Genomic DNA, 23,721 nt, shown 5'->3' on the forward strand with positions numbered 1-23,721 from the left:
CGGCCCTGAAGTCAGGAGGACCTGAGTTCAAATCCGACCTCAGACACTTAATAATTACCTAGCCGTGTGGCCTTGGGCAAACCACTTAACCCCCCTGCCTTGAAAAGAAAAGAAAAGAAATGGAAGAGACCTGCCCAGGAAGCTCCACCATCAAGGTCCGTAGTCCTGAAATGATTGTGTGACCCTGGAAAAGCTCTAAGAAGGCCCGACCTGCCTTCCCCCCACATCAGCGCGGTTGCAGGGCCGAGGCCCAGACCTGGATTTTGCGGTCGCAGCGCGGTCCCTGCGAGGCTCCTCCGTGGGCTGCTTAGTAAAAGAGAGGCTGAGCTCTCCACCCCCGGGGGGCCGATAGGGCTAGAATGTGGGAGCCACGGTGCGGGGGCGCGGGCGGGGGGCGCCGGGGCTCAGGCTGGGCTTGGCGGCGCCAGCTCCCGCCCATCCGGAGCTTGCAAGGGCTGCAGAGCTCCTTCATGGACTGAAGGGCGGGCCGCCGAGGACGCGCCGGCCGCCGCGTCTCCTTCTCCTTCCAGGGGCAGCGCGCCCGGCGGCGGGAGGACGGGGCCCAAGGGCGGCCAGAACGTGATGAGCCGGATTCGCGGCGTCTGGGGGCCCTTGGGAAGGACGGACCGGAAGCGGCGAGGGGGGATTTGAGCCGACGGACCGCCGACACGGAAGTGGCTGGGCTGCTGCAGTCAGATCCGGGGATGGATGGAGCCGGAGGCGGCGGCTGCATCGGAGTAGAGGAATGATGAGGCTGAGGATCGCGCCGCTTCCCCCTCGGGAGGCCCTGTAGCCGGCGGGGAGGCGAGGCGCCGGGCCTGGGGCTCCTGGAGGGAGGAGGACGACGATCCGGGGCGTCGGGGCCGGAGCCCGGCTGGGCTCTGACAGGCCCGTGGACGGGCTCCCAACGATCTGGAGCGGCCCGGCCCGGCCCGGGCTCCCTGACGGGGGACCCGGGACAGCTGCGACAGGGGTGGGGGCTCGACCCGAGACCCGGGGTGGAGTGGGAAGTGAGACCGAGAGAGATCCGAGTTAGGCCTTGGGGAAGGAGGGGCCCCCGCGCCCCTGCCCCTCGAGCGGAAGGTGAGGAAGCCCGAGGGGACGCAGCCCCGCAGGCTCCCGAGAGGCCCCGAGTTGTGAGGTTCAGGCCGGGATTCTGTGTGGGGGTCCCCGACAGGGAGGCGTGCAGGGTTAAGCATGGCCACCCGGCGTTTAACCGACGCTTTCTTGTTGTTGCGGAACAATTCCATCCAAAACCGGCAGCTGTTAGCCGAGCAAGTGAGTAGTTACACCTCCTCCACCTCCAGCCCTCTGCATTCACGTAGCGCTGCTGCGGTGAGTCTCCTGCCGGCCTCCTCCACCTGCTCCTCGCGGGGCCTGTGCCCCGGTGCGCGCTCTCGCGCTCTCTCCCCTTCTCTCCCCCTCTCTCCCTCTCCCTCCTTCTCTCTCTCTCTCCCCCTCCCTCCTTTCTCTCTCTCTCCTTCTTTCTCTCTCCCTCCTCTCTCCCTCTCTCCCTCCTCCTCTCTCTCTCCTTCTTTCTCCCTCCTTCTCTCTCTCCCTCTCTCCCCCTCTCTCTCCTTCTCTCTCTCTCCTTCTCTCTCTCTCTCCCTTCTCTCTCTCTCTCTCTCTCTCTCTCTCTCTCTCTCTCTCTCTCTCTCTCTCTCTCTCGTCAATGTCAATGTTGTCTTGTTGTTAAGGAGGCATCAGACTGGAGGTTTTGGGTTTTGTTTGGAAACCTTTTCCCTCCCTATCTCTCCCTCTTCTTTCCCTTCCTCCTTTTCTCCTCTTCCCTTCCCTTGCCCTCCAGGATGTTTCCTTTCAACTATCACAGGGCTGCCCTAAGGGCTTTAGAGTCAGATAGGGTCTTCTTCCTGGTCCTGATCACTTTTGAAGCACTGTGTTTGAAGCTTCATGAAGCTCTATGTTTCACGCTTTCATTGCTTCATGTTTCTGCTTGTTACTTCCACCCTTACCTCCTCCTTCCTAGTCCCCTAAATCCCGTCTTTTCATTCTGATGCCTCCCCATTTTGTCCCAACAGATTTTCTCTTTAAAATGACTCTCTAGAATGAAGTCGTTTTAGCCTCATTTTTCCCCCATAAGGATTTTCCATTCCTGTGTGGCAGTCTAGTCTCTTCTTGCTTTATGCTATTAATAATTGTTTCCCTATTTCCTGGAAAAGACAGTTTTGTGAAACTGTGAGGTGGGAGGTGGACTTCCCTGTTTTTCATTTTCCATTCAGGAAATGAGTCTTTCCTTTCATTCTGACTGCCATTCATATGGTGTCTATGTGAGAATTAATCTAATACTGGCACATTTCTTTTAAAACTTGGACTATTAGCCCAGCAGTCCATTGGTTCCACAATTTTCAAAAATTAATCCTAACTTAAGAGTTTAGGTTTATTGGTAGAAGGAGTGTTTAAATTAAAATCTAGTAGTGGTATTATTGGTTATGTTATTAGAAGGCATGACTCAATTTACAAAGACAAGTATTTAGAAACTATAGTTTCACAGGCTTGGAAATGCCACATTAGAAATTATTATTGAAAACTTGTTCTCCTTCATAACTGCTTTCATTTCTTCTGAAAATTTTATTTCATAAAGGGGTTATTTACAAATTAACTCCATAAGTATACACTTTACTTCTTCTCTATTGATTCATAGCCACAGAAAAAGAGAACTGAACTTTGAGCTGCGAAAATATAGGATTTGTTTCATGAGGAATTGATTTGAGATCCAATAGGCCTAAGTACCAAAATATGCAAATATGCTGTATTTACATATGTTCATTTTGTTAGGAACTGAAAAGCTATGACCCATAGAAGCATTGTTGTTGTTAAGTCAGATCTGACTTTTAGTGACCTCATTAGGGGTTTTCTTGTCAAAGGAGTGGTTTGCCATTTCCTTCTCTAACTCATTTTACAAATGAGAAAACAAGAAAACAGGGATAAGTGACTTGATCAGTCACACAGTGTCAGGGGCTGAATTTGAACTCAAATGAAGATGAGTCTTCCTGATTGTAACCCTAGATCTTAGAGCACCATGTACCAAATAGTCCTTAGTCTTCCAGGGGTTGCCATTTTTTAGGTTTATGACCCTAAGCAAGTCACTTAATCTTTAATTGCTTCAGATTAACTTTAGGATTTAATAGATAAATCATAAATTTATTTGCAGTTTGCATCAGTGGAGGAATCTTTTATGTGATAGTTTATGTATCTGAGGAAATTATATATCCTTCTCCAAACTATTGTATGAGGTTCTCAGAAAATAAATCTTCTAAATTACTCAAAAAAATGCAATCTTGAAAAAGTCTACAGATGTTTGATAGTATAGACATAGAATTATTCAAGCCCTGAATAGGGAAAGTAGACTGGAATAACTCAGGAAACTGAGATAATATATCAATTTAGCGATCTCTGTTTATACTTTTATTAACAGAGCAAACTGTTTAAAGGTTATTCTGCCTTCATAATGGACTATTAATAAAATAAAGCTGTTTATACTTTGTAAGTACAGCCATTTCCCACCAGGATACTAGATTTTTCAAAAAAATATGTGACAGTACTGCAGATCAAGCCATATAGCCCTAAGAGATAAACAGCTTTGAGAATAGTAGTATGTACAGAATTCTTAATTTCCTCTTAATTTTTTTTCCCTAAAGTTGGAAATCAAACTAAAGAGGAAGCATGGTGGGGTAGAAAGAGCTCACATATTTAAGTTAGGAAGCCAAGTCCTAGATTTTCCTCTGCCACTAACTTAACTGTGTGGTCTTGGAATCTTTTGGGCTGATCATTTTCTGAGCTTTTTTCCTCATCTGGGATTAGGTAAATTATTTCTGAAGTCTTTAAAAGTTTAAAGTTCTTTGATACTAATTTCTCTTTTAACTCAGGATTTATGGTAATCAAAAGTATTATATCATCTGCTGGGTTAATAGTCCTAACCTGAAGTGCTACATGTGATTTGCACCTTGGTATGTTACATTCCTTTGTTTGAAGATCAAACATAGTAAGTGGACACTCCAGAACAAGAAGATGATTGAAATATGAAGTTATGATTATTGGCTAAACATGTCTTGGTCACAAATAGAAAGAAGGCTTCCTTCCTGATCAGTAGAAACTTAAATATTACTTTTTTTTATATAAAAAGTAATTAGACCTGATTACAGTGTAGCACTATATGCTGTCTCTAATATTGTAGAACTAATAATATGGGTAGAATACATATTAACTCTTGTTGATATTCCCTCCAGCAACACAGATACAAGTATCTTCCTTTTTTACTTCCCTCCCTGCCCATCCTCAACCCCCATATACTTTCTGAGTTGCTTTGGGTAAAAATTTTGCATGAAAGCCAACTTTTTAGTGGTGATCTTCTCTAACTAGGCTTGTCCTCAGAAAGAAGACAGATACATAGAACATGAAACTCTTCCCAATTTTTTTCCAATTTGTTGGGGGTTGTCAGAGCTTACCCTCCAAAATCTAGGCTTAAATTTTTTACAGGAATGATATTGAAGTGGACTTCGGGAGAAATTTTATACATACACACACATATATATATATATATATATATATATATATATATATATATATATATATATATATATATATATATACACACACACACATATATATATAATTTTATTTTAATTGAATTTCTTTTATTTTTAAGAATAAGTTGGAGAGGAAAAGGAGAACTTTAGCTTTCTATAATTCTATCCTATTTAGTTTTTCTATAGAAGCTTTTAAATTTCTTCTAAGTTCAGTGAATGCCCTTTCTAATGACTTCTCCTGGCCATTTCCTTTTGGAAATGAAACAGTGAATTACAGAATTTCCCAAATTTCTCAAAATTAACAGCTAAGTATGAAAAATTCAACAATTATTTCAGTATTCCAGTTATAGTTTCTATGATTTGAAAAAGCTATTTAAATTTGCTGAGATGGTTATCAGTCCAAGAGATAACTCTATATGCTCATCTAAAAAAAAAAAGCTAAATAGTTCTAGATTATTATTATTTTAAGGTTAGGTTTTTTTTTTCCTCTCCTTTTGCTTCTAAGTATGTCCTTAGTGACCAAGGACTCCCAACCTTAATAGAATTAATTTTCATTACTTTTACCATCCTATTTATGTCTTGAGAAAGGGTTGACTCATTCCATAGATGAGACTGTTTCATTTGATTTGTATGGTGTCTTGCATACAAAGACACTTAATAAGTATTTGTTTTTCAGATTCTAAAACATTTTTGTGAGTGCTCATCTTTTATTTAGGGATTATTTCCATGTTAAAATGTAAGATTGTTTATTTCTTATGAGATCACATTTTGTCTTTACTTCATTATAGGAAATTTTACAATGTAACCTTATCTAGATGATATTTAAATATCAATGAATATGTATGACAAATAAATTTTAATAAAATAAGTTTGTGGGTTTTCCAGACTTTTTATATTTCGTCTTTAGAATTGTTTGCTACAGTTGCTATTTTTCCAATGACCAAAACCATTTTCCAATGAAAATGTACTTTTATATAGTTAGATTATAGTTCAGTAATGTAGGATTTTTCTTTTTACTGACTTTAAAAACAAAAACACCTTAGTTTTTGGAACTCTGTTTTTGGTGAAATAAGTTACTTAAATTTATAGAGATGTTTTATTTTTTTTTTCAAAACTGACCATACTCTGTCTATCTGTCTCTATCCTTCTCTTTCTTCTACCTTTTGCTTTCTTTAACTGGATGGGACTGATGGGAACAACAAATCACTTCAGGAGCTGGATGAGGTATTGTGTTTTGAATGTTTTTGAAAGGTGATTAATTTCATTTTATAAAAAATGTCCTTATTACTCTCTGCAAAGTGCCAACGGAACTGACATTTCTCTTTGGTTATACTGTATTTATTCTCAAACTTTTTTGTCTTTTTTGTTGTATTCCATACTGTAGTTCACATTGTAGATTCCCTTTAACAGAGTTAGAAGAAGTGGTATACTTGATTAAATTTGGGGAGCATTTCTTTGTTAAAGTCAAGTTGTATCACTCAGTCAATCAGCAAGCATTTATTAAGTGCCACAGGGCCAATGCTGGGGATAAAGATAGAAGTGAAACAGTTGTTGACCCCAAAGAATTTTATGCTATACTCTTATTATAAATGGGACTAATTATTATGTTTCAAATCTGATCATTTGGAAATATCTGCAAGTCTAGCTTGATTTAAGAAATCTTGATTCAATAGGTAGAAAATTTGGATTTAAATATTAAGAAGTATTTATGAAGCTAATAAGAGGATTTGTCTTTACATTTTCCTAACATTTTCAAAACAGACATTTTACACAAATCTGATGTAAAAAAATTTTCAGGGTACATTTGTAGTTTTGGTAGGGCAAATTTTTAAAGGCCTTTTTTTTAAAGCAAGGATTACTCAACTCATTTGTGGTTTGTGAATTGTTACAGCAATACATATATTTATATAACACATTAAGATTATCTCTTTTTTCACATGAAGGATCTAATGCTCAGAGAAGTTAGTAACTTGCTCATGTTTTCACATTAGGTAATCAGAATAGAGATTGGAAAGCAAATCTGATGATTCTTGCTTTGTTTTTTGTTTTGATTTTTTTGTTTTTGCAAGGCAATGGGGTTAAGTGACTTGCCCAAGGTCACACAGCTAGGTAATAAGTGTCTGAACTTATTGAACTCGTCCTCCTGTCTCTAGGGCCATTGCTGTATCTACTGCGCCACCTAGCTGCCTCAATATCTGATGATTCTTAAATCAGAATTTCATCAAAAATAGAATCCATCCATGTTTGACTTGATCACAGTTAAACTGTTCTTCCCAATATGTACTCTACAATCCAATGATTCTGGCCATTTTGCTTCTCCTCAGAGATAATACTATTTTTAGACTCCTTGCCTTTTCACCAGCTCTACCTCTTTGCCTCTAATTCATGTCTTCCCAGACTTCCTTCAAAAAACACTTCATAACTCCCTTTCTGTAAAGATCTTTTCTGGTCCCCTCCCCATTGCTAGTATCTTCCCTCTGATATTATCTCCCATGGACATTATCTTTAGGTAAGTAGCTTTTTTCAGTGCTATCTTCCACATTAGGAGGTGATTTTCTTGATGATAATGGCTGTTTTTGCCCTTTTTTTTGTATCCCTAACTATGTGCCTGGCACATAGAAATTCAATAAATACTTGTTGACTGGGTTAGTACAAAAATATGGATTGCTCAGAGAGATCTTTCCAATCTCTCCCCCTATATATTCTCAGCGTGACATTGGTGAAAATTTTCAAATGAATACAGTGGCAACATAAAGATGTATTTTGCCAGAATGAAAATATGCACAAAGATATAAAAGTTCTAGAAATTTTTTTTTAGGTTTTTTGCAAGGCAAATGAGGTTAAGTGGCTTGCCCAAGGCCACACAGCTAGGTAATTATTAAGTGTCTGAGACCGGATTTGAACCCCAGGTACTCCTGACTCCAAGGCCAGTGCTTTATCCATTGCACCACCTAGCCGCCCCTAGAAAATTTTTTAATAAAAACTTTTGTGAATTCTTTTTGACTTAGGAATTGTCATTAAAAGGTTTTTTAATTATTATAGCACATCAAAAAGGGGTTGTATTCCATTTGTTTTCCCTTTACTTCTTGATTACCAGAAAAGCAATCTATACAACCTTGTTTGATAAGTTTTCCATTGTAATTTTAAAAATTACCGACTACTACCTGTAAGGGACATTTTTTTCCTTCTTTTGACTATTTTGAGTTTTACTTGTATGATAGAATCATAGATTAATAAACAATCAGTATGAGTTCTTTCATTTAGACTGATGACTGTCCATGTCAGTAAAGTTCTTTTAAGAAGCATCTTTTTTTATGTGCCAATAAGGACTATTGATAAAGTGTTAAAAATCAAATCAAGGGTGAAATTATTTTATCTAGACATAGGCTGGGGGGGAATATAGCAAAGATAATCTTTAAAATCTCTATAAAGACCCATCATGTCAATGTTAAGCTTTAACTATATGAATTATAATTGAAATAACTAAATTAGCCCGATTTTTTAAAAATTCCCACTGGTTCTTTTTTTGTATCAGACTTTTTCCCCAATGGTTTGGCACAATGTAAAGGCATTCTGCTATGAAATAATTCTAATAGCTTGTCAAGAAATGGAAAAGAGGGGTGGCGCAGTGGATAGGGCACCGGCTCTGAAGTCAGGAGGACCTGAGTTCAAATCCGGTCTCAGACACTTAATAATTACCTAGCTGTGTGGCTTCTGAAAAGCTCTTTATCAATTTTTTTAATTCATAAAGAAACTGAGATCCTTTCCTATCCAGATGATATTAAATGCATTTTCACCCATGTATCTAAGGAGACCTACAACATGTAAAACCATAACAGAAAGAGAAAAATCATTCCAAATTGTAGCAATGTTCATTCAAATACACATTTCTTTGAGTGATATCTTCATTTTCTCCTAGCCTCCTGTCTTTTTTAGAGGCAATATTTTAAAAAAAGAATTTTAAGTTCATTCTGGAGACAAATTTTCATATATTTGGTTTTAAAATAATCCTTTTTGGGGCAGCCAGGGGGTGGCTAGGTGGTGCAGTGGATAAAGCACCAGCCCTGGAGTCAGGAGTACCTGGGTTCAAATCCGGTCTCAGACGCTTAATAATTACCTAGCGTGTGGCCTTAGGCAAGCCACTTAACCCTATTTGCCTTGCAAAAACCTAAATAAATGAATATATATATATATATATATATATATATATATATATATATATATATAATCCTTTTCTCTCTTTAGCTTGCTGATGATCGTATGGCCCTGGTGTCAGGCATCAGCCTGGATCCAGAAGCAGCAATTGGGGTAACAAAACGGTTACCTCCCAAATGGGTTGATGGAGTAGATGAAGTAAGTTGAATTTTTAAGTATTACATTTAGCATATTTAAAACTAGTATCAAATTGTATTTCTGGATTTCAGTTTAAAAATTATATTTGAATAAAGTTGAATATGTTTCTAAGAATGTTTAAAGCCACTCTAAGCTTTAAGAATGTTTCTTTTTTTTTTATGGTAATTTGGACTTATGTGTAAAACTAATGGTAAACTCCTGAATCATGATGAAGAAGGTTTTGTATGTAATGAGAAGAAAGTACTATTCAGGGTAACATCCCAGAAATTATTAGTGTGATCAACAACTGCATTACACGTGCATGTGTGCCTATTTTACCTAAGCTAATCTATTCCCTTCTTTTAGTAATTAATAAATTAATAATAAATAAATGGCCATTTATAAATAAATTTCCATTTATTTCATTAAAATATTCTTTGTTTTTCATACCTATCAATAAATATTAAGTGCCTTCCACATTTCAAGACACCATGCTAGGTGCTACAGCACCAGGAATGGAACAGTCTCTATAAGGACCTTATATTCTAACTGGAAAACAAGTACATATGTATAAGAATACAGAGAATAAATATAAAGAGAATAAATACAGACTTATTTGATACATGGTTTTTATTAGGTAGGCATTAGCAGTCAATATCAGGGAGCCGTATCTTGAAGGAATCGAGGGAAGCTATGAGGTATAGGCAAGGAAAAGGTGTATTGTAAGCACAAGGAACAGTGGAAAACTACATAGAAAAGGGGGACAGTATTATTATGAGGAGCAGACAGAATTGTCTGAGCATGGGAAAGGAGTAATATATACAATGAGTTTGGAAAGCTAGCTTAGGGACAGTTTGAGAAGGACTTCAAAAGCAAATCAGCTATTTATATTTGTTAGGGAATCTCTGAATTTGGTTGACTAGGTCTGATCTGCACTTAAGGAAAATCACTTGGGCATTGTATGGAGGATAGACTGAAATAGAAATGAGATAGGGAGACAAATTCTACATGAGATGTGATGAAGACTTGATCTGAGGTGCTTGCTGTATGAGTAAAGACTGGAGGTCAGGTTTCACAAGTACAGAGGTAAAAATGACCAAGATATAGCAACACATTGGATATAGGGGACTGGGGAAAGGGTGAGGCCAAGATTATGAAACTGAAGACTATAAAAATGGTGGTACCTTTTGAGAGAAGTAGGAAGAAGAGTAGGTTTGAGGTGAAAGACATGATTAGACAAGTTGAATTGAAATAACTCTGGGATATCCATTTGGTCACGTTCCAATAGGCAGTTGCCCTGGCCACCCTAAAAGTCTAGAATGCTTACAAACACTCCTTACCTGTGCATCTGAGAATCCTTTGTGCCTTGTCATTGTCTTCCACATAAAACCTTTCCTCATTTCCTCAACTCCTAGTGCCCTCTTATACCACCTTGTTTTTAATTTACATAATATGTATATACGTATATCTATACATATATATATATATATATATATATATTTGTTGTCTCTCTTAGTAGAATATAAGCTCCTTGTGAGAAGAGATCAATTAGTTCATTATATTTAAATCTCCAGCACCTTTCTTATAATTAGAAAGACTGAGATAGAGATAGGATATATACATCTGTGAGTTTTCTTCTTAGAAATGATAATTAAATCCATAGGATTTGATGAGGTCACTGAGAGAGAAGGTGTAGAGAAGTATGGAAAAGAACCTAAGAGAGAGCCTAGGGGAAAATCTTTAAGTTAAGAGGCATGCTATAGATAATCTTTATAAGTCATAGCCACTGCTTTCAGGTGATTTAGGCAAGAATATCTGAACTTTTCATTTTTTATGTAACTAATAATCTACAAATTTATGGTTTTAGGAACTTTGTGATTTATTTCAGTGGTGTTATTTGACTCATATCATTTAGATACAATACGATATTGGCAGAATTAAACAGAAGATGAAAGAATTGGCCAGTCTTCATGACAAGCATTTAAACAGACCTACATTGGATGATAGCAGTGAAGAAGAACATGCCATCGAAATAACTACACAAGAAATTACACAGGTGAGGGATCAAAAGATTACAGAAGAAGAAATGTTTGATTTTTAAAACTTTAGAAAAAAAGGTACACTTTGGAGTGACCTAAAGTTGGACATTCCTCCTGGGTTTCTGCACTTCAGAATGTCTCCTAGATTTGTCAAAGGATGCTATTAAATTTTCCATATAATTTAACAAATAAAATTAATTTCAGTTCATTTTAATTTAAAAAAAATTAAATACAACACTTGAGACATGTTTGGAAAATCAGACTAACAATATCACAGATCCAAAAGGTTTGGGGATTACTCCAGAAATCCCTAGTGTCCTAGCATGATTTCTTATGTATTTTTTTTTTTGTTTTTTACAAGGCAGTGGGATTAATGACTTGCCCAAGGTCACACAGCTAGGTAATAAGTGTCTAAGGTCGGATTTGAACTCAGGTCCTCCTGACTTCAGGGCCACTGCACCACCTAGCTAGCTGCAGGCGCCCCCCCCCCCCCCCAGCATGATTTCTTAAGTTTCATTTGGCTGCAATATTAACATTCAGTATTTAAAATGATTGTTTTTCATTTGTAAAAGTATAATTGATTCATTTAATTGGTTACTTAATCTCTATATTAAGGCTTAGATTATCTTCTTCAAATTCACTGTTTTATACCAAGTAATGTAAGTGAAACATTTTGTATATCTTTCAAGTGTGAAATTTCATATCATATTGGTATTTCACATTAGTAATTGCCATTTGGAATTTTGAGTTTTTGAAAACCCTATTTAAAGTGTTCCACTTGATAATGAATATTATATTTCTAGCTCTTTCATAGATGTCAGAGAGCAGTGCAGGCCTTACAGAGCAGAGCACGAAACTGTACTGAACAGGAAGAACGGGTCCTCCGAAATGTAGTTTCCTCTTTAGCTCAGTCTCTTCAGGAATTATCCACCAATTTTAGACATGCACAATCTGGCTATCTCAAACGTAAGTATTATTTCATTTTGAGGAATTTGGTCTCTGCTTATTTTTTAGCAGTAAAATGATCTTGGCTTAGACTACAAGAAGATACCTTAATTAGTGTAGTTATTATTTCTCTGTTTATGTTATTAGATTTTGAGCACTGAGTATGAAAGCTATGTCAAAAGAAGCATTGACCATTCTTTGCTTGGAAATTATCAAACAAAAAGACATCACTTTGACAGCAAGAAAGATTACATAGTTATATAAGCATTATGCTGGTAAAACCCATTAATGTAATTTAAGTTAAATCTAAAATGGAATTGGGGAGAGGGCTGGGATAGAATGGAGAAAAGTGCAGGAGAAGCAATGATGTATTTCTTTTATTTTTTTTTTAATTCTTCCCCCAGCTACCAAAACAAGTTTCGTCATTTTCTTCCAAAACCTTGAGTTCCATTTCTTTTCCTTCCTTTCACCCCACTCACCCTCATCAAGAAAGCAAGTTATTTGGTATTGGTTAAAAATGTATAGTCATAAAAAACATTATTTCAATAGTCATGTTGTAAAAGTAAATATATCCCCTCAAAAAAAAAGAGAAACCTCAAGAAAAATAAAATACAAAAGGGGGGGAGCAGTCTTCAGTCTACATTCAGACACCATCAGCTCTTATCTTTGGGATGGACAGCATTCTTTATCATAAGTCCTTCAGAGTTCTCTTGGGTTACAGCATTGCTGAGAAAAGGTAAGTCATTCATAGCTGATCATCCTGCAAGATTGTTGTTACTTTGTATAAGGTACATTTCCCATTGCATCTGCTTGTGTAAGTTTTTTTACTGAGAATATCCTGTTCATCTATTTCTGTAGCTTTAATCTCAGTCATATACCACAATTTGTTCAACTATTCCCCAACCACTGGGCATCAGTAGTTTGCACTGAAAACTATTCATATCTCTTGATCATTTATCAGTTGGGAAATGGCTGTTATTTTTTATTTGACTCAGTTCTCTATGTTTAAGAAATGAAGTCTTTGTCAGAAAAATTTGTTTCAATTTGGTGTGTTTCTTTTTTAAAAAAGTCCAAATTGTGCATAATATTTCAGTAACACTTTGTAAGCACTTAGCTCATGCATACACAGATTCTAAAAATCATTATTATCCTGCTTTTTTGCAGCTTATAATCAAGAATAGATGAATAAAACATAAATTAATAAATAATAAATGAATTCAGTAAATGAATGAATTTATAATATAATAAATGAATAAAATATAACCATAAAACAAGCTAGAAAATCATAATTGGATAAGTTAAATAGGTATGAAGTTCAAGTAGTGAAGGACCATTTTAATTTAAAAGGATGAGTGAAAGAAAGCTGGTACTAACTTTAAAGATAATAGTCACTTGTAGGGACAGCTTGTTTGTGAATAAATAACATTAATATATCATCCAGTAATTTAAATACCTACTTTATGATCTTGTTTACTTTTACCATTTATTCAGCAAAAGTAAATCTCAGTTCATTTTCTCTAAAATATTGCATATTTCTACTTGATAGGGTACTAATCAATATGGTTATTGATCTTATTGCTAGAAACTTACACTGAACAGTGCTATTTTATATTTGAACTTTATTTTGGTAATCTAAAAATTAGATTTGTCTCTTGGAGATAATTTTTAAAACTATCATTCCAAAAGTTCATATTGATATTTTAGCTTTATTCTGATGATGATGTTTCTCCTTCATTCTCTAAGAAGACCATGACATCAGGGAGGTGACGCCATGTAAGCAAGTGAATTGAATTTGAGTGGGAGATAGGGGAGTATTGTATTAAGTCACCAGCCTCACTTTCTCCTCCAGAGCTATCTGGGTCCAATGGCCAGAATCAGGACAATTGGGGATGGCCCTATCAGGGGCAGTCAGGGTTTAAATAGCATGCCCATGGTCACATGGCTAGTAAGTGTCTAGTGTCTAAGGTTGAACTCAGATCTTCTTGACTCCAGGGCTAGTGTTAAAGCCACTGCGCCAAACTTAGCCCAATAGATTTATTCTATTTCTTATTTGTAGAATAATCTTTCCAAAATTATAAATATTTTAGTAAGATAGTTTCATGTTTCCAATAGGCATGAAGAATCGAGAGGAAAGATCCCAGCATTTTTTTGACACATCAGTACCACTCATGGATGATGGCGAGGATAATACTCTTTACGATCGGGTATGTTAAGGACCACAAAATTCATAGCAGTTTACTAGCACTTTTTCTTTTTTTTTTAAAATATCTGATTTCTGTACAGTAAAAACACATCAGTTAATGTTATTATATACTCATCAGGAGTTTTTACAACATGTATAAGATAAATAGGAGAGGAGGTTAGGTCTTTATTTTTAGAGTCTGATATGGTACTGTACTTTATGCTTTCCTGAAAGCATTCTGGAAAATAGTCTACACTAATTTTTTTCTTATGAATCAAGCAAGGAATCACAAGTTTACTCTTAGTGGGTTTTTTCAAAGTTGGTGATATGTGGGATGATGCAAACAAAGGTGAGTTGAGTTTTCTCTACTAACCAGGTTATGATTCAGTATCCATTTGAAGCCAGTATGCTTAGTGGATTTGAATCTTTGCCTGTTAAATAGATATTGAAGATTTGTACAATGAAGTCCATGTACCTAGTTCAAAAGAATATCTTAAGCATGTACACCACTTTCATAATTTAGGCCTGAAACGATTTCTCTTTTATTAAGAAGAAAATTCTAATTTAGAAGTCTCTGTTTTTTTCTTTCTTTCAATAGGGTTTTACAGATGACCAGTTAGTGTTGGTAGAACAAAATACATTAATGGTTGAAGAGCGGGAGCGAGAAATTCGCCAGATTGTGCAGTCTATTTCAGACCTAAATGAAATATTTAGGGACTTAGGAGCAATGATTGTGGAACAAGTATGTAAATTTTCATTGTCTTTTTTTTTTCTTTTTGTAATATGAAATCCTCTTAAGAAAACTGGCTGGTTCTGACTTCTTTCAACTATTACTTCTGCCACTTTCTAATTTGGGCAGGTTATTGCATAATGACTTCAGGAGCCACTACCATTCAAATATAATTAAAGTGATGATTCAAATTTCCTTAGTATTTAGGCCCTTATCCAGTATGAAGCCAAACTGCTCAAAACAGAGCATTAGAGCTATAAAGAAAAAAAATCCAGGTACAAAATTATTTTTAAAATTTCAAATGAACTGATAAATTTCTGGTAAAAAATGTTCCAATTAAAGACCCTATCCTTATGTATAGTACATCTACTCCTTTTCCTGACTTTAATCAACAGTTGAGGCTATTTTTTTCAAAGAAAATTAGGCTTTCTGAAGCAAAATTATTCATTTTTACATTAGTGAATTGTGGCTTGTAATATATAGTTCTTATATATGGAATCTGGGATTTGCATTTATTGTAGTGATAAAAATTTAGTGGCATTGTAATAACCTTGCCTGGTTTCAGAAGTATTATCTGTTTAAGACTTGTGAGCACTAACACTACTTTTCAGAGTTAATTCTCTACCCATCTATTTATTTGATAAAATTTTAGGAGGTCTCACTATCTTTAGGATTGAAATTTTTGAAAATCTTTTTGTCATTCCTTATGAATTATATGATTTTATTGTACCTAAAAGGGTAAGCCATGAAACTTTATGCTGGTTGATAATAGTAATTTATCCACATTTCCTACAAATTAAATTCAAACTTTGTTATACTTTTAAACATAAGAATTTGGTACAGCTAACCTTAATAATACCTGAGTTTTACAAATTTTATTTTGAAATTCAATTTTTAGTCATTACTGTTGTTTTATTATTCAGGGGACAGTCCTTGATAGAATTGACTATAATGTTGAACAATCCTGTATCAAAACTGAAGATGGTTTGAAACAGCTTCAAAAGGTAAAGGGAGAGACCGTAAAAATAATGTTAATTGATTTTACATGTATAACCTATATCAGATTACTTGCTGTCATGGGGAGGCAGAAAAGTGTGGAAATCAAAAGCTTACCAAAAAATGAATGTTGAAAACTATCTTTGTATGTAAAAAATAAAATAGAGTAACAATGTTATTTTTAGTTGGTTGACACGGTTTTAAGAGCTGTCACCAAATGGAGAATTTTACCTTTTCAACACATTCTTGAGGTGTTTTATCTCAGTGTCTGTTTTAAAAGTAAGTCTAGTGAATTCTGACAAGTCTGTAATCCAGGAAGTACTTTATCCACAGCCATCCCTAAGTCACTCCTTTTCTTCTGCCCTTGAACTTTGGTGAACCTCCCTTTTAGATCTAAAATTACAGAGCACTTTTGGGAGCATGACCATAAAAATCTTCCCCTTTAAAAAGTGGATTCCTTTTTAAGTCTTATTTTTTTGAAACAAATTGTTTCAACATTTGTTGAAGTGTTTTGAAAATCTGTCTGTTCATTATTGCTGACTCAGCCTTTTCTTGTCATGAAACATTTCTTATGAATTGCTGGTACAAAAACACTTCTGCAAAATATCAGAATCTAGTTTTTCCCTTTTAATTGTCACAGCAGATCTCTGTATTAGCCTGAGAAGAAAATTAAAATGAAATGCTGTTTATTCTCTATTTTTTTATAAGAGAGCAGTATGGAAGCCTTTTTTGCATTTATTTATTTTTCTTATGGATGGGATAGGATCTACTGCTGCTCTGTTTCTAAATATAATCAGTTATGAGAAACAGATGTGCATAAACTGCTGAGTAAATTTCATATTTAGTTGAATGTATTTTAAAAATAAAGTGTGTGTGATTTCACAAATAAAATTTATTCCTTTCATTTCTTGCACCCTCTATTAATATTTTCAACCTTAAAATAATCATTTTTCTGGTTTCTGGTACCATTTTGTTGTAATTTCTGACGCCAATCATTTTTTAAAATGGAAAGGGATCTTATTCACATAGTCTCAACTTGTTCGTTTTGTTAAAAGTTTATATTGAGAATTTTGCGACACACTCGGAACTTTTATTACCAATTTTTTAGGGAGAATGAAGCCAATTAAAATATGCCTTTATTGCTTATCTAGAAGGTAACATCTTCCTGGGTATAATCAAAGCTCTGTTAGCATTTTGGTTAATGTGGCCATCAGCCACTATACAGGAAAACAGTAAAAATTATTTTTGATTCCTTCTAATACCTAAATTTAAAGAGTCTTCTGAATTTTGTAATGCTTTTGGGTCATTTTGAATGAGACCAGCAAAATAAATTATACAATTCAAGTAGAATAAAATACTAGACTTATAAATTATTTTGTATTGTATGTTAAACTATGAATCAGACTGGTTTTGAATTCTTTTAACATTGACTTTTCTTGCATTGCATTTTTTTCTTCCTATCATTTGAATCTACATGCATTTTATAGTATATTATTGTTGTATATACTGGATCCTAACTAAATTCAAAAGAAACAGAAATCACAAGACTAAAGTCTAAGTAATGGTGCCATAGTATCTAACTAGTTCTACTCCGGAGGGCACCTGCTATTGATTTTGATTGGTAGATCTGTCAGGAGACCAAGTAGCAGTTCTGATGATTTCTCAGTGGACAAATAATTAAAGAGGAGGCAGTTGGATATTTAAAGATGTTTCCATCAAACTTTGTGCTTTGTGAATCCCCATTCCTATATTGGATCAGGTCCAGTCTCCTAGAATTGGAGCATTTCTAGTCCCTAGTGTCAGAGTACATTATTCTCCATCCCTCCCTGCCTTTTTTTCTATACCTTTCGAAGTCTCAATACAGTGTCAACTCCTGAAAGGCAGTTAGAATTAATTATATAATCGTTTATCTTACATCTGTCACATTTTAATTGCAATCTCCTTCTGAGATTTAGGAAATCTGATGAGCTATAAGAGAGGCCCTAGACTCATCAGCAAAATTAGTTTAGAAAGCATTTCTTAGGGTGGTTTTTTTTTTCCCTGCAGGTGGCTAATCTCAATTTTGGGTGAATTCTTTTTAGCTTTAGCTCCCATTTCAGAGAAAAACACTTTCTGACCTCTCCTGTTTGTAAGGTAGTGGAGAATTTCATGTTACTGTAAAGTAGATGAAATCTTTTAGTATTCAGCCATTAATCTAAATAATTAGTTAGTTTATACTATTATGCAAAAGGTAAAAAGGTTTTGTTAAAGTAGTGAATTGATAAATAAATACAATGAAAATAAAAACCAAAGGGATCATCATGACTTTCAATTTAAACACTGAGAAATTTAGATTAAATGGAGTAGATTGTAGAATTAATGAAATGTCCTTTTATAATGTTACTTGAATTAATTTTTGGAGTATAACTATGTGACATGAAATCAAGATTGTTCATATTAAACACTAATTAGAATTTAAGAACATAAGAATATAGATGTCAGAATCTTTTGAAAAGTCTCTTACTGAATGTTTTTTCTTATTCTATAGGCAGAGCAGTATCAAAAGAAGAATCGGAAGATGCTTGTTATTTTAATTTTATTTGTAATAGTCATTGTCCTTATTGTTGTTCTAGTTGGTGTAAAGTCACATTAGACAACTGTGTGTGTGTGTGTGTGTGTGTGTGTGTGTGTGTGTGTGTATTTTCCCAGCGTGAATGAGTGGACCTTTATTTCTGAAAGCTGCCTTTGAATGTATAACCCTCAGTGGTACAAGTCTGTGCAATGATTCCATAGATACTTTCTCATAAATCATGTTTCAGTGATAGGAATGGTTTGTTTTTTCCCAACAGAGAGAAGTTTCAAGTCAAATGATGATGTCTCCAAATAGAAATTGAGTTCTGTATCCAGATATTTACAGTATTTTTAATAGAAAATATGAGGAATTAAAAGTTTACAAGCACATGCAGAAACTGTTAAAATACATGTCTATGCTATTTTAAGCAGTCATATGTCTGAGTTGCATGATGAAAATACATTTGCAATTGAGGTGGGAGGAGTTTTTTGTTTTTGTGTTTTTTTAAAGTGATTTGGAACCAAAAGGTATGGTTAGAGGACAAATGCCTTAAACAGTGAATTCCAAGTATTTAACATCCTCATTTTTCTCCCACAGATTTTCCATATTAAAATAAATTGAGAATGCCTTTAAAAATTTAGAATTCATTCCCCTTAAATGTAACTTAGTTTTCCATCACTGCTAATTATTAGATTAACAAAATTTGGATATTAAGAAATAATCCTTGATACAAATACATTTGGTCACTCAGTTAAAACACCTTTATGTATTTAAATGAATTTGTGTCCTTCATTTTAGAATTTCTGCACTATATTTTTTTTTACTGTAAACCATATGGTATTATTATTTATTATAACCACCCAAGCTGGAAATTTGATGCCATGATTTAAAATCATAGCTTATTCATTCCATTATTTTATATGCCAGGTATAGAATGAATTTCAAATCACGATCTCTTTAATCAACTAGTAGTTTAGCCCTGTTGAGTTAACCAAAGTACAGGTCAACCACAGATCATTAACAGCATATGCTTTTAGTGGTTTGATTTATTACCTGAGATCTAGGTCCATTTTAAAGTACTGTAAAATCTTGACCAAGATTTTATTATAATTATGTGGGGCAGATTTTTAAAGGAGGACTTCATTATTGTACTTACTTTTGTTGATGTGATGCTGTCAAATGCTACTGGAATCATAGAACAATGTGATGGATGATGACTTTGGAGAATTAAATTCTTCATGTTTTGATTGGTCCTGAAATGACTTTACAATTTTAAAAGTTTTTCACCTAATGTAATATTTATATGATCCTTATTTATGCTGTACTGATTTTCTTAAAGGTTTAAAAACAGTGTAATTCCAATAGAGTTATTTTTTTAATTTTGACTAGTTAACATGAAATGTTCTCCATAAAATTGACTTTGAAGTTGTTCCCAGAACTCAGGTTCATACAATCAAGACTTACTTAACATTATAAACCTTTGCCCTAGTCACTCCCATTTCACTCCTGAATTGACTATATGACTTTATGACTATAGACACCCACTCATGAGATTTCCTTTTGACTGAAGTGACAATAGAACACATGTTGTACCTGACATTCCAGGAAACAGCACTTTTTGAAATGTGGTCGTAATTCTTCCTTGAGTGTTCTTTTTGCTGTGGAAGAACCTTAGGGAAGAAGGATCCTATTTCTCCAAAACTTAGGGCTTCTTCCAATTCACAAATAACTTTTCATTCTTTATGCCAGATCATTAGGTAAAGTGTTTAAGATGACCCTAGTTGGAAATTCTGCTTTTGGATGTGAAGACAGTTTGCTGGAAAATTGTAAAAGATATAGACCATGAGAACAGTTCTGGGAATACTTGTGAAACTTGTTTCTGTAAAGTACAAATCATAGTAATCTTTAAAGAAAATAGCTCATTTAAGAAATAAAAACCATTTATTTTCAGAGAGTAGAATTCCCCCCCCCTCCATATTTGTTCATTAAGTAATCAAGATTTCCCATTTTTTAAAATATACCTGATGTAGGAAGGAGGGAAAGTAATTTCCTTTAGACTTTATGAAAACTATGATAAAAACTTAAGTGTCAACTGTTTTGACTGTGTCCGGCTTCAGAAAGAGGTAAAATAGTCACATGGCAGGGAATAAATGAGAATATGACCCCAAGAACTGGATTTCATTACAGGCAAATGAAAAAAAATTTTTTCCAATATATCCTGGACATCAGAATACTTTATATTCTACTAAATCTGAACTTCAGGAAAGATTAGTTAAAATTTGGGCAGTTAAATAGAACTAATTAATTAATCAAGATGATTTTTTTCCCTCAGAAATGTGATTCATTACCTCTTGATACCATTTTCTTATTAAAATTAGTCTAATTTCTATCTTCTGTGTTGAAGTTGGGCGCAACTGACTGCCACAAAAAATTGCCTAGAATTGATTGGTTATTTTTGGTTGGGATACATAAAGGTTATGTTGATTTTGTTGACTGTCCTGTTTACAGTTTCAGGGTGAAAGCCAAATTCATTGCTGGGCAATTCATTGATTTCATTGACCCCTCCGAAAGTTAAAGAAAAATTGAGGAGGGGAGGACCCAAATGATGTTTTGTTTATTATCCAGTGTTGATGCTGATACTTTACATGATTGTAAATGAAACTACTGTCTTTTTTTTGTGGTGTTGCTGGTTATACCATGCAGTGTAAAGCAGTATGTTGCTCTAATTTAACATACTTACATCTTTCTCTTCTAATTTAGAGTCTTTATTTATTTGTCTTGACACAAGTGCTTTTGATGTTTTTTTCCTAGCTAATGATTTCTTAAAGGTAATAAAACCCTTACAACTTGATTGGTCAGAGATGACTTTTTCCCCTTTGTGTTAAAATAAAGTAATTAATGAAGCACTTATTTCCAAGATTAAATTTTTGACTATTTTTATGAAATTACCTTTCCTTGAGAGAGATTTTGTACAATAAAGCAATCATAGAGATTATGGACCATTGTTTTGAAATCCTAGTATTAATTTTAATGGGGTTGGGAAGGGAATGGCAATGTGGATTTTTAATTCTTTGTTAGAAAATGTTGTGACTAACCCTACTTAAGATCAAGTATTCTGTAAAGGATCTGACTCCAGAAACAGTGAAACAAATACTACAAAGTAAATTTACTTAACCAAAGATGACACTCAAATATAATTCCTCCATTTGAAGGCAGTAGAAAAGAGAGGAAATTCCATTTACACCAGAAAGTTTTATGTAAAAGAATTTTATCAGGTTAAGAAATAATTGCAAAGCTCAGTATAAAACTGTGCCACTGAGAGAGCAGTATTCAGAGTTCATGAAAATGTTTTGAACAATAGTATTATAAGAATAAATGTTTTGTCATTTTAGAAAAACAACTTTAAAGGGAGCTGTTCTTTAATATTATAGGTATTGATATTATTTTTATAAATAACTGATCATATACTTTGTCTCTCAGTACTTTTGATATTCTTTTAGTTCAATGGTATATACATGAAAGTTTTTCAGAATTTAATTAAATTAGTTCAGCATAAAATATAGACTCCAATTTTATGTACTTGTAAAATTTCCCTTGATTATAAGAGTCTCTTAAAATTGGAAGAAACCCAAGAGGACATCTAGTACAACCTTCTTGCTCATTGTTGAAATATATAGTTTCATAGCCTATCTGTGCTTTACAATGACAATGACATTATTTCATATACTACTATGAAGTATAATTTTTTTACTACTAATTACGTAATTCAAAAAATCCACTTAGTATAAACTGCTATTGCATTAATTATTGGAAGTCAAAAGCATCAACAGATTGCAAAAATCAGAGAAAGTGATGTCATGTTCTTGATTATAGAGCAACTGATTCATACAAACTGCAAGTGAAATGTATTTTCCTGTTCAAACTGCTGCTGACCTGGCTCCGGGTCTGATTGTCCAGATCACTGAGCTTGAAAGCAATAGAATTTAAATTACATAGAATCCTAGAGGTGTATGGAACCTTAAAGATAGTCTAATAATCCATGCTCCATTTTGTAAATGAAGAAACTGAGCCTCAGAAAGGTCAGGTGATTTGTCTAAAGTCATTGTAGCTAGCTGGTATATTAGAACTCAAGTTGCCTGACTTTTCAACATAATGCTTTTTCGTCTACATACTATTTGCAGCTGCCACATATCTTTTTCTCAGAACTCCATGAAGTTGTTAGGGAAAATAGCCCATTTCACTGATGAGTCAAATGAGGTCAGTCAAACCATAATTGACACAAGCCACATAATGAACTATCAGCAAAACTGGACTAGGACAGGATACTGACCAAGTGTCTTATGTCTCTAGGCTTCATGGACAGGTTTGCAGAAACTTTATGAATCTAGGCTAATTTTAAATATAGTATATGTTGCATGTCTGAAATATTAGTTAAAATATTGTGTGAGAGTACTCTGATTCTATCACTTTTGAATTGTACATTTAATCGGTTGGAAGGTATTCTAGTCTGTCATACTTTGGCTAACAAGAAGTAAAATGCCTTACCTAGCTTAGTATTAATTTATTGTAATTTTTATCAATATTTAGTATAATTGTATCTTTCCACATCAAAATTATTTTGATTTTTGATCATCATTGCTCACTCTGCCAAATAGCCCATGTGGGAGCCATATGGAGAAAGGCCTGTTTAACATGTGATTTGAGAGTATTTGCTCATTAAACTGACTGTTGAAACAGATCATCCGTATACTTAAACCGTTCAAAATTCTTGATTGTTTTTGCTAATTATCACAAATATTGCAGATTTCTATATAGCATTCCAAGATTTTAACATTGTTCAGATTTTTGCTTAATGCCTACATTAGTGGCTACTTTGCATTTTTAGGTGTTTTTAGGTTTTTGGCAAGGCAAACGGGGTTAAGTGGCTTGCCCAAGGCCACACAGCTAGGTAATTATTAAGTGTCTGAGACCAGATTTGAACCCAGGTACTCCTGACTCCAGGGCCGGTGCTTTATCCACTGTGCCACCTAGCCACCCCATGCAGGCTTTCTTGAAATAGTGAAAGCTTTGAAACAATATGGGAATTTGTTTCAGAATAGCATTGAATGGGGTGGCTAGGTGGCCTAGTGGATAAAGCACCGGCCCTGGAGTCAGGAGTACCTGGGTTCAAATCTGGTCTCAGACACTTAATAATTACCTAGCTGTGTGGCCTTGGGCAAGCCACTTAACCCCGTTTGCCTTGCCAAAAACCTAAAAAAAAAAAAAAAAATTGAATGCTAAGACTTTTTTTGTAGATTAATAAGTTATTTGAGGCTCAGGAAAAACTGGAATGTGGGAATCATTGATGTGCTGAATCTCCTAACTCAACTTGAAAATTGGGAAAGTCATTCCAAGAGGTC

General features: G+C 35.1%; 1 protein-coding gene across 3 annotated transcripts; it reads left to right on the forward strand.

Moving 5' to 3' along the window:
• Positions 1-667: 667 nt before the first annotated feature.
• STX16 (syntaxin 16) lies at positions 668-23,268 on the forward strand. Of its 3 annotated transcripts, none has more exons than XM_074210353.1 (8): positions 668-1,335; positions 8,793-8,900; positions 10,795-10,935; positions 11,722-11,884; positions 13,976-14,067; positions 14,644-14,787; positions 15,699-15,779; positions 18,299-23,268. In XM_074210353.1, the coding sequence occupies exons 1-8, from the start codon at positions 1,198-1,200 to the stop codon at positions 18,401-18,403; spliced, it is 972 nt and encodes a 323-aa protein (XP_074066454.1). In that variant the 5' UTR covers positions 668-1,197; the 3' UTR covers positions 18,404-23,268. The 3 variants fall into 3 exon arrangements, with proteins under 3 accessions (XP_074066454.1, XP_074066455.1, XP_074066456.1); XM_074210354.1 differs by having other exon boundaries at positions 669-1,278; XM_074210355.1 differs by lacking the exon at positions 668-1,335 and adding an exon at positions 5,416-5,771.
• The last annotated feature ends 453 nt before the right edge of the window (positions 23,269-23,721 follow it).

The sequence above is a fragment of the Macrotis lagotis genome, chromosome 1 (assembly GCF_037893015.1).
Source record: "Macrotis lagotis isolate mMagLag1 chromosome 1, bilby.v1.9.chrom.fasta, whole genome shotgun sequence".
Taxonomy (NCBI): domain Eukaryota; kingdom Metazoa; phylum Chordata; class Mammalia; order Peramelemorphia; family Peramelidae; genus Macrotis; species Macrotis lagotis.